This window comes from Pristiophorus japonicus, chromosome 10 (assembly GCF_044704955.1).
Source record: "Pristiophorus japonicus isolate sPriJap1 chromosome 10, sPriJap1.hap1, whole genome shotgun sequence".
Classification (NCBI taxonomy): domain Eukaryota; kingdom Metazoa; phylum Chordata; class Chondrichthyes; family Pristiophoridae; genus Pristiophorus; species Pristiophorus japonicus.
Genome location: NC_091986.1, coordinates 26,852,243 through 26,864,371, shown reverse-complemented (window position 1 = coordinate 26,864,371; position 12,129 = coordinate 26,852,243). Strand labels below are relative to the sequence as shown.

Genomic DNA, 12,129 nt, shown 5'->3' with positions numbered 1-12,129 from the left:
AAATCTGCAAAAGGACATAGACAGGCTAAGTGAGTGGGCAAAAATTTGGCAGATGGAGTATAATGTTGAAAAGTGTGAGGTCATGCACTTTGGCAGATAAAAAATCAAAGAGCAAGTTATTATTTAAATGGCGAAAGATTGCAAAGTGCTGCAGTACAGCGGGACCTGGGGGTACTTGTACATGAAACACAAAAGGTTAGAATGCAGGTACAGCAAGTGATCAGGAAGGCCAATGGAATCTTGGCTTTTTTTGCAAAGGGGATGGAGTATAAAAGCTGGGAAGTCTTGCTACAGTTATACAGGGTATTGGTGAGGCCACACCTGGAATACTGCGTGCAGTTTTGGTTTCCAGATTTACGAAAGGATATACTTGCTTTGGAGGCAGTTCAGACAAGGTTCACTAGGTTGATTCCGGAGATGAGGGGGTTGACTTATGAGGAAAGGTTGAGGAGGTTGGACCTCTACTCATTGGAATTCAGAAGAACGAGAGGTGATCTTATCGAAACATATAAGATTATGTGAGGGGGCTTGACAAGGTGGATGTAGACAGGATGTTTCCACTGATGGGGGAGACTAGAACTAGGGGGCATAATCTTAGAATAAGGGGCCGCCCATTTAAAACTGAGATGAGGAGGAATTTCTTCTCTGAGGGTTGTAAATCTGTGGAATTCACTGCCTCAGAGAGCTGTGGAAGCCAGGACATTGAATAAATTTAAGACAGAGATAGACAGTTTTTTAACCGATAAGGGATTAAGGGGTTATAGAGAGTGGGCAGGGAAGTGGACCTGAGTCCATGATCGGATCAGCCATAATCTTATTAAATGGTGCAGCAGGCTCGAGGGGCCTTATGGCCTACTCCTGCTCCTATTTCTTATGTTCTTATCTGAACTCCATTTACCCACCTTGGTTTGCGTAACCCTTGCCTAACAAAAATAAATCAATTAAAAGTATAATTCTTCAGGGCTTTTTTTAAATGGTGAGATTCTCTCCTTAAAATCACACTGACGTTCTTACCAATATTACGTCACACTTTGTGACAACTGGTGCGGTTGTCACAAGCAAAAGCGGACAACACGGTGTAAGCTGGGTGCAAAGATTCGCAAATATTTCGTCACTGCAGGCCACAGCGTCAATGAAACAGTGACAACACGCCTGACATCCGACAACCAACAACCACAGGCACATCAATTAGTCACACAGACCGGGCAGCAGGTGCAGTATTAAGGCAGACTTCGCCAGCAGGTCACAGGCTGCTCTCACCTCTTGGAGGTCCCACTCTCCGACTGCTGTGGCAGCTTGCCCGAGTTGCTGTAAAAGGACTTCAAGAAAGAAGGGGTGGACAGGGACGAGGGAAGGCTGCTGGAAGTGGATTCGCTCTCTGAGTTACCACAATTGCGTCTCACGATATTGATGGGGCTGAGCAAGGGGAACCAGAGGGTGGGGAAAAAAAAAACACAGAGAAATAAAATCAACAGTCAAATGATGGAAGTGAGGAGCGACAGACTGACGAGCAGAAAGTACTCCCTCTGTAAGTAAGAAACTGTGGAAGTTCCCCAGCAGATAGATTAAATAAAAGACCTGATACTATTGAAAATACACAGCAGATCTGGCAGCATCCAGAAAGATAGATGGTCATTTTGGGAAAATACCTTGAATTCCGACACAGGGTCTCCATTCGAAACATTAACCTGACTTTTAGGCAATGTGGGAACTTTTCATGAAGACTGCTCCCTTTAAACAGTAGTAACTGACTGCAGCTTGTAAATTCGATCATTGAACATTTGGAAACAGAGTCATCTAACATTGCGTGCTACCCAGAACTGATATATGGAGCTCAGTATGTGAAATTTATTTGATGGTGTATCAGAACAACTGGGAGGGGCCGAAATTGATGGCCTTCCCGCCGATTGCCGCCGACATTCCTCCTCGAGTTGCGCCCAGTGCCAGTTTCGATCTGGTCTGGTGCGGGCGGGAGGGGAGAGCCGCCCGCTGACGTCAGCGGACGGCCAAGTGGCGCAACTAACCTCCCGCCCGCTGAGATGCCAGACTGGTGCGGGCGGGAGTCGCGCCAGAACTGGGGGGGGGGGCTGCACCGCTGCGAGGAGGCTGGTCTGTCCCCGACGGTGAGTATGAAGAGCTGAAAAAAAAGGTTCGTAAACAATTTGAAACATTTTTCTTTACAGCGACTTACCTTAATGGGGTCCCCTGAAGGTCTTCCGAGTTTTTTTTTTGATGCCCGACTCCATCCTTGACGGCACTTGGGCGGCAAGCGCCTTTGCCGCCGAGAATGAGAGCTCCCGCCCGCTGCCGCCCAGATTGACGGTGTAAGTCCCTCTTTTGCCGCCGGCCGCCCTTTCGAGAACCTTTTCGCCGAAAACTCCGCCCAGAGTACCGTCAGGTATCTCGCCGGCCTTCAGCGGTCTTTGGGCAGCACTTGGCCTTCACCAATTTCGGCACCCCCTGTGTGTATTTTGAAAACTTCCAATTTTTCAAATTAAATGCGTTAGTGCATCATTTATTCAGTATATTATTGTATCCTGTACTACCCTGCAGAGAGCATTTTACAAATTTTGATTTCATTCCTTGTTATGAGACAATGAAGTATTCCAGAACATTAACATTACGATTTATACGACTTTAGATGGAAATAATTTGGTAACATCTTACAGTTAATCTACAGTTGAACTAAAGATATTGCACTTTTTTTTTTCATTGGAAGTTCAAATAAATTGATATAGATGTTCCTCCCTGGGAATATCATCCATCTTTAGCGCTCACAGGCTGGGACTGTGTATCGGGAATTTGGATGCGTATCCCCCTACAATGTTTCATGCATGTGTTGACCTCCCAATATGGGCTCCTGGCCCACAATGCTCTGCACTGGATTCGCTAATGATAAAAATGTACTTTTAATTCTTTGCTCTCCTCTATTTAGGTCTCCCCCATGTCATGAACAACTTTCTGACTGAGCGGCCAGGTAATCTAAGCTGTTTCTGCACCTTTGCCAATTCTGCTATTGAGGTGCCAAGCTCTGATTTTCCCATCCTCTAGGAAACCACTTGCTCTCTGATATTCCTCCTCTGTAGCTGCATTATGTCTGAGTTTGAGAACACTGCGTGTGTGAGGAATCAGGACCTAAATGCAAGACATTCTCTGTGATACACCCAAGCCTTTGTGTCAAAAAAGTTAAATATAAAAAAAAATAGGTCATCCAAAAGTTGTACAATTCTTATAAGTGGACTACATGTTGAGGAAAAAAAAGAGATTTGGAATTATTTACGGGACCTCTCTTCACAAAGCACAATCATGAGTGGATACCTGGTAAAGGCACCAGCATGAGATCATGGTTTGAACCCTCACCTCGCCTGGCATTTATATTTGGGCTTGAAGTCAAGTTAGCTGACTGGCAGGAGGGAGCGAAAACTTAGGAGTGAAGACTACATCATCATTATAGGCAGTCGATAGGTAGATCGAAATCAAAGAAGACTTGCTTCCACTCTAAAAGTGAGATCTCAGCTGACTGAACAGTTCAATACGGGAATTACAGTCTCTGTCACAGGTGGGACAGACAGTGGTTGAAGGAAAGGGTGGGTGGGGAGTCTGGTTTGCCGCACGCTCCTTCCGCTGCCTGCGCTTGTTTTCTGCATGCTCTCGGCGACGAGACTCGAGGTGCTCAGCGCCCTCCCGGATGCTCTTCCTCCACTTAGGGTGGTCTCTGGCCAGGGACTCCCAGGTGTTGGTGGTGATGCCGCACTTTATCAAGGTGGCTTTGAGGGTGTCCTTGAAACGTTTCCTCTGCCCACCCGGGGCTCGCCTGCCCTGTAGGAGTTCCGAGTAATGGGCTACACAGTGAGTTGCACTTCAGCAGTCTCCAACCACTCTGAGTGTGGTACTGACAAAAGCTATGAAAATATTCACTCATCTATCTCTACCCCTTATCCAGAGTCCAGAGTCCGTGGTACGAAAACCACATCGGAGAGGAAAGAGATGTTAAAAATGCAAAACAATGGAGGCACTTTAATAGAAAACATTACCCTACAATGAAATCCAAGGTGTATTTAAAAAGAATTTAGCACAACAGGCTCCAAAAAATCTGCTGTTTTTAAACTGCCATCTGTTGATTCAATTATAATTTTTTTTAAACTACAGCCCATTTAATAAAATGAATGTAGGTGTGAAATTATTTTTTAAATGGATATAATTTGAGATTAATGATAAAACCTTTACTTTTTTTTTTAAAAAGAACTTTTTAAAAGAACAAACTGATAAACGCAATTCAACTTCTCAGAAAAGTCACTCAATAGGAATTCTTAGTTCAGGAGTTCTGCAAACTTTAGATTAAAAAAAAAAGTTGCCAAATGGTAAATTTATATCTTTAGAGAGTAAGCACGCCATGCAGAAAACCACTGTGAACAGACACGACGGGCAAAGAGTTTGCAGCACTGGCTGGATGGCCGAGATATGCCGTTGTCCCCGTTGTTTGAACTGAAGTTGATTCAGCACAATAATCGTTAAACTCCGGGGAAAAGCTTCCTCTATTGCTAGCAAAATCATAAATCATACAGTTTCATTAGAAGTGGTGAAGAGGGGAAATCTTCCGAGTAACTGAGGAGCCACTTGATGCTTGAGTCAAGGCATTGTGCTTGGGTCAGAATCACGCCTGGATCAGCAATTCTACACAATGTTCCCACACGAGTGATATCATTGCCATTTTGCCATTTGCCTTCAGTCTGGGTGTTTTACCTGGGTTCACATTTATCGCTTAGAAAACAGTTCAGTAACTATTAGCTGATCTCCTGTGGTGCCTCGAATCTGAAGCACGGCTTGTAACGTTTACCTGGTGAGTCCTTTTAGGGCCACAGCACTAAACAGGCACGTCTAGGTAACTGGAGCTACAGAGAAACTGCTGAGGTCAATCAGAGCGCAGTTGTAATTGCGAGTAAGTTTCAGGCTCCGGGTCAATGATGGGCTTTCTTTCTCTATTCTTAATAGATTGCTTTGCTCCTGTGCAAAGCGTGACCTTTTGAGTGTGACAGATGTGTGATGGACACTGGACTGTTACACAAATATTGATATGATCAATAAATTACAAGATTGCTGAATAAAGCTGAACTCTTCGCTATTTCCTGAACGTGGTGCAAAGAAGGACTCTGGGTAATTACTTGGAGAAACACAAACAGCGTCAGTGAGAATGAAGGAATGAATGAGATGGAGTTTGTCAATGAATGCAATGCTTGGATCAGCCATGCATCTGTCTGGAATCAACTATATCGCCTCTTACAAGGATTACAACAGTCACGGTGCATTAGATTGTATTTTATAATTTGTATCTGCATGTACCGATTCTTATATCGTTTTTAACCTTTTGTTCTCCTCACTAAACAGTTGCCTTTTTTTGTAAAGGTAGCTTGTTTGGGAATAAAGGATGTGTTTGAATTGGAACAGGATCTTGTGATCCTGCACAGGCATGAGAAGGAACATCATCATTTCAGCGTTAGGGGGTAAACAGTTCCACAAAAGAAAGGGACAGAGAAGTAATTCAAGACATCATGTGGCACAAATATTCCAAACGGACTCACCTCCAGACAATGACCCTCCTCTGCCCCACCCCCACAAACTCCTTACCTGCTCCGAAGTATCTCCGACTGCTGGCGAAAGATCGGACTCCTGCCGTGGTGCGGCTTCTCATCGGGAAAGCTGATCCTCCGCTTGCTGCTCGATGGCAGGTGGCTGAAAGTGTGAGCCCGTCTCCGGAACTGAGGAGAGTCGGGGTCTTCCTCTGCGAAGGGCTGGCCCAGCGAGGAGATGGGTGAAGCTCGGGGGCTGACCGGCGGAGAATTGGGAGGGGACTCGCCTGGAGAACCGTCCTGCACCAGAAGCACCACACAGGTCAGAGAAAAAAACAATGACACTGCTTGCTCTTAAAAGCTGACAGCAAAACAAAAATCCTGTAAATCTGTCAACGCACTCTCAGACACCCATTGTATGCTAATTTGTGCTATCTCACCAACTCCCATATCCTGCCCTTCTTAATCCAGTGAAGACTTACGAATACTGCTGCGCGCTGCTGATAAGTAAATAGAATGTCAAGCTTTCTACATAAAGTGTCCAGGGGACAAGCCTTTCCACCTCTCTTTTGCTGATGAGTACTTATGCTCAGTGTTTTGAAAGTGATCCTCGAAGGCTGGAACTGCTTTCGCAAGCACTTCCCCTGCATTTCACCAGCTGACTTCCTGCTCCATGGAAAGTATTCAAACAAAACAAGTCTATCATTTGAAAAGTATCGCTGGTCAACTCGATCAGACGAGCACAGAGAGGTGGGGGCGGGGGCAGGGGGGAACTCAAAGAGCACACTGACCCTGGGACTCACCCTGGATGCATCCGATGCCAAGCTGTTGCAACGCTCAAAGCTGTCCATACTTCCCAACCGACCCCGCATCTTGGCGCCCTAAAATAAAAACACGAACATTAAAATCAGACATGTTGTTAATAAGGTTCTGAATAAAGGGAGCTTGATGCTGCGTTGGGGGAGGTGGGTGATTACCACACAGGGTGCACTGTTATTGTTGCCACAATGTTATCACATTTTTGTTAACAAGGATTGTACCTTGGTGACATCCTAGATGTGGTCATGTCACTGAATTGTAAACAGAGAAAAAACAGAAGACTTTGATTTAGTCAGCGCATTTTATACAGGACCTCAGGACATCCCAGAATGCTTTAAAGCCAACGATGTAAGGTAGGAAACACGGCAGCCAATCTTTTCTAACAACTCCAGTAAGGAGGACAATTCAACAAAAATAACAACTTGTATTTATACAGCACGCTTAATGTAGGAAAACATCCCAAGATGTTTCACAGGAGCGTTATCAAACAAAATTTGACACCAAGCCACATAAGGGGATATTAGGACTGATGACCAAAAGCTTGGTCAAAGAGGTAGGTTTTAAGGAGCGTCTTAAATGAGAGAGAGAGATAAATCGGCGGAGAGGTTTAGGGAGGGAATTCCAGAGCTTAGGGGCTCGGCACATGAAGACATGGATGCCAATGGTGGAGAGATGATAATTGGGCATGCGCACAAGATGAGAATTGGAGGAGCGCAAAGATCTCGGAGGGTTGTAGGGCTGGAGGGAGGTTCCAGAGATCGGGAGGGGTGAAGCCATGGAGAGATTTGAAAACAAGGACGGGGCTTTTAAAATCGAGCGTGGCCAATGTAGGTCAGCAAGAACAGGGGTGATGGGTGAACGGGACTCGGTGCGAGTTAGGATACGGCCAGCAGAATTCAACTGCACCAAGGTGACAATCCTTCTTCAATATTGTGTGCATTCTGTGGCTTGGCCATTGGTTTGTTTTCAGGACAAGCGAGTTCTATTTCATATGGTGCTGCGCATCAGCTCTTGTCCCAACACACGCTCAACTTTCACATCCTCAAACCAGAAACAATGGAACAATGTCACCAGGGGCTTCAGCAGATGATGAACAGCTTCGAAAGAGGAGTCTGCTGCTGCCGAACTGCCATGAAAGTGAAGACTGGAAGGATGTGGGTTTGCACCTCTGCTGCCCTCCCCAAGTATCAGTATCAGCCACAGTGTTGGGAGCATGGAAAGTGGAGGCTCCGCACTTTGTTATAGAGAGCCGGTGTCGGTGGGATCGGTAGGTACGCTGGGGCCGAAATTGATCAACTTACTGCAACACTGCCACCGACTGCCGTCTACTGCCACCGACATTCCTCTGCAACATCCGCCCAGTGCCACTTTCGGCGTGGCCTGGAGCGGGCAGGAGGGGAGAACCTCCGGGAAATGCGCGCCGACGTCAGTGGACGGCTGAGTGGTGTAAGTAGACTCCCGCCTGTCGAGATGCCAGATTGGTCCGGGCGGGAGTCGGCTGGAGTCGGCGATAGAACGGGGGGGGTGGACCTCTGGCTGGAGGCTTGTCTGTCCCCGACGGGAAATAGGAAGATCGTGGAAAAAAAGGTCAGTGAACATTTTTTATTTTGTTTTTTTCCCACAGCGACTTACCTTGATGGGGTCCCCTGAAGGTCTTCCGATAGTTTTTTTTAATTTTTTGCTAATGGTTTTTATTTTTCAGGTCTTCAACCCTCCGTGGGCCCGACCCCATCCTCGGCGGCACTTGGGCGGCCAGCGCCTCTGCCGCCGAGAAGAAGAACTCCCGCCGGCTGCCGCCCAGATTGGCGGCGTCAGTCCCTCATTTGCCCACCGCCGACCTTCAAGGGACCTCGGCGATGAAAACCCCACCGAAAGCACCGTCCAGTACCTTGGCGGCCATCAGCAGCACTTTGGGCGGCACTTGGGCGAAGGCCTTGACCAAATCCGGCCCCGTTGTCTATTAAGCAGCACTATATGACAAAAAAGTCCATTAGTAACACCTGACACTTTACACCTGGGTGCACTGCATCCAACAGGCCACATTCTCTCTCTCCTTACCTTCTTTAGTCTCCATTTTAGTCATCAACTCCATGCACATCGGAATCTTTCCCAAACTCCCTTTCTTAGACACACGAGGTATAAATAAGGCGAAAGCACATGATTCAGATACGCAGTGCTCTCTCATTGCTCCCTTGCTTAACACTGCGCTGACGGGCTTTAGAGAAAGAAAAACGCTTGAGGAGCCTAATAAGGAGCACTGTGATACGACACAACACTTCACAAATTCCTGAACACGTTTGCAGCAACTTTGCAATCCCTCTGCAAATCTGTGTCTGCCGAGCCTGTCACAGGAAGCTGGGGGAGATCCAGACTGATATTCAGGAAGGTCATTCAGATTGGAGAAATGTGCAACATGGACCGGGAATAACTGACTGCAAGGTCACTACTCAATGTGATCCCAGGGTGAAAAACATTCAACTCTTACAAGATTTATATTTATAGATCATTTATTGGGAGAAACATTAAATAATTTTGGCATTGTTGCACTAATGTTCACCACTGGAATTTTTAGTGTGACTTATGATCAAACACTAACGGCATGGAATGCTCGGACAGTGACGAAACCTTGGAGTGAGATAACAGAAACACTGGCTATTTTCGGTCACATTTTAATCAAACACGATGTAAAAAAACAATCACAACAGATGTAAATAGCCAGAAACTTTACTTAACGGAGAATAATTAGCCAGGAGCCATGATAAATGAAACCACAAGCCCACTCACAAAGCTACAGTGCTGTCAATATTTAACTTTCCAACTTCCTAATTCAGCATGACAGGGCAGTGAAGAAAATAAACTGATTAAATGGCTGAATCATTTGCAACAGGGGTTCAGAAATGGCTGTGAAAATGTGATTAGGGTGATTCATGTGTTTAAGGCGGCTCAGTTTGACTGTGCAGTAAGCAGCCATTTAGTTCAACCAAGTGTTTCCAATTATTTAGCATAGGTCCACTATCAATATTTGACTGCAGTTGTGACGAAGATTTATGCCCCATTCGAAAATAAATTTCTGCCTCAATTGACGAAACATACTCGAATACTGCATGGAAAGTTTTGTCTGGTAACGTTCCTGTGAAGCCTCTTGGGATGTTTACTACGCAAGTTGTATGAATGCAAGTTGTTGTTGAAACGAAGAGAAACATGAAATAAAGTTGGCCCAGTTCTCAGCTGCAAAAAAACCCCAAAGGGCGGGTATGAGGTGCAAACCAGATGGCAACATATTGGCTGGGATTGTGTTGTGCAGTGGGTAATGATGGGAACAGCATCCAAAGGAAGAAATCCTGAAACTGTGGTTAGTCATTCACTGCTCCGTTACTGGCTGTGCGGTGGCACCCACCCAGCACTACCCCACCCCACCCTCCCCCCCACCGCGTAGCCAACAATCAGTGAAATCAGCAGCACTGCCAAAACCTTGGGCTTTTCCCGCAGTAATAGCGCTGTTAAATACCCCATTAAACGTTTAAGCTTGGTTGGAATAGGTGTAACTGAGATTTTGACACCGTATTGACTACCTAACCACTGTTCTGGCACTGAAAAACTAATTTTTGTATTTGGGGGGGGTGTCAAATTGCAGCATTGCGATAAAAAATATATAGTTTTTAGTTTGAGCATTATATTTCAGCTTTTATCATATCTCCATGTGAAAGTTCCAATTGTCATTCTGTTCTCTGTAACATTTTTTTTAAATCCTGATAAGAACTTATTTTCATTTCCTGGTTTGCTGCCTGTGAAAATTCTTCAACGAGGTAAGAACATAGGAATTAGGAGCGGAGGTAGGCCATACGGCCCCCCCGAGCCTGCTCTGCCATTCAATAAGATCATGGCTGATCTTTGACCTCAACTTTACTTTCCTGCCCAATCCCCATATCCCTTGATTCCCCTAGAATCCAAAAATCTATCTCTCTCAGCTTTGAATATACTCAATAACTCAGCATCCACAGCCCTTTGTGGTAGAGAATTCCAAAGATTCAGAACCCTCTGAGTGAAAAAATGCCTCCTTATCCAAGTCTTAACTTGCCCGACCCCTTATTCTGAGACTGTGACTCCTAGTTCTAGACTCCCCAACCAGGGCAAACATCCTCCCAGCATTTACCCTGTCAAATCCCTTGAGAATTTAATACTTTTGAATGCGATCACCTCTCATTTTTCTAAACTCTAGGGAATATAGGACGCGTTTACACAATCTCTCCTCACTGGACAATCTCCCCAACCCAGGAATCAGCCGAGTGAACCTTCATTGCACTCCCGCTAAGGTAAGTATATTCTTCCTGTCGAGAGGATTGATGTACGCCATGGAGGGGAGCTCTTCTGGGCGGGAGGCCAGCTTCCAGCGCCGCACTGGTGTTTTCGGGGCCGGTTTCAGCGGGATGCGGAGCATCAGTGCCCAGAAGTGGCGAGCTGGTGTGCAGCGCCCCGAGTTGCGACACCAGCTCGATTTCTGACTCCCGCCCGGCCCTGTAGCTGTAGCGGCTGCAGTGAGGTAAGTAATGACGACCTCAGGTAAGTGTGATTGCTTTTGCTTTTATTTATTTTGCGATTTATGTAGTGGTGGTGTTTTTGGGATTGTTTTTGGTGTGTTTTTTCAGGGGTTTGTCTTCCTCTTAGAGCGCTCCAAGGCCAGCTCTTTGGCTCGGGATTTTCACATGCAACGTTTCCCTTCGTGCTCCGCCCCACACTCAGGGCCCAGCGGCCCAATTTTGCTGACTGAGGCACAAACTTTTTCTAAGCGGTATCAGGGCCGCCCCATCACCGTTAATGCCCCGAAATCTCAAAAGCCGGATATCCAGCCCTTAGACAGCATCAATATGGTTCAAGATGAAAGGTAAAAATGGGGTTGTTACATTTATGGGGCTATACTACAGACTCTCCAATTATTGGAGATAAATAGAAAAGAAATGCACAGATAAGATGAGAGAGACGAGTAGAATTATCAATATTACATTTTGAGGACTGTTTAATTATCCATTCATTGACTGGGACAGGGAGAGAGTAAACTGAAACAAGGGAAAGGAATTCCTGCTTCAAAGGGACAATGTAACCCTGCCACCGGGCAGAACCCAGATGGGCAGGTAAGTAAAATCGCCTGGGGATTCACCCACCAATGCCCCACTCTCTACCCGCAGGCTACAATTTAACCATGACCCCCTAGTTCTAGACTCTCCAGCCAGGGGAAGCAACCTCTCAGCATCTACCCTGTCAATCCCCCTCAGAACCTTATGTTTCAATGAAATCACCTCACATTCTTCCAAACTCTAGAGAGTATAGGCCTGATCTACTCAATCTCTCCTTATCGGACAACCCATTCATCCCAGGGATCAATCGAGTGAACCTTTGTTGCACTGCGTCTAAGGCAAGTATGTCCTTCCTCAGAAAAGGAGACCAAAACTGTGCACAATTTTAGTAAGACTTATACTCTATCCCCCTTGCACTAAAGGCCAACATGCCATTTGCCTTCCTAATTACTTGCTGTACCTGCATGCTAAATTTTTTGTGTTTCTGTACAAGGATACCTAAATCTATAGGAACACCAACATTTAATAGTTTCTTACCATTTAAAAAAAATATTCTGTTCTTCTATTCTTCCTCCCAAAGCAAATAACCTCACATAAGAAAGAATGAAAGATGTAAGATTTACATAATGCCTTTCACGACCACCGGACATCTCAAAGTGCTTTACAGCCAA

The 12,129-nt window shown here is 45.7% G+C and overlaps 1 protein-coding gene across 4 annotated transcripts in view; it reads right to left on the bottom strand.

Annotated features, from left to right (window-relative positions):
* Nucleotides 1–12,129, bottom strand: part of tbc1d4 (TBC1 domain family, member 4) — a 336,885-nt gene that overhangs the window by 76,504 nt on the left and 248,252 nt on the right. For 2 of the 4 annotated variants that reach the window (XM_070891722.1, XM_070891724.1), the window contains 3 exons: nucleotides 6,371–6,448; nucleotides 5,626–5,867; nucleotides 1,261–1,416 (listed from right to left, as the gene is read on the bottom strand). In XM_070891722.1, the coding sequence (XP_070747823.1) occupies nucleotides 1,261–1,416; nucleotides 5,626–5,867; nucleotides 6,371–6,448 (476 nt within the window). Of the gene's footprint in view, nucleotides 1–1,260; nucleotides 1,417–5,625; nucleotides 5,868–6,370; nucleotides 6,449–8,444; nucleotides 8,721–12,129 lie in introns of those variants that run through there. The other 2 variants (XM_070891725.1, XM_070891723.1) reach the window with 2 other exon arrangements.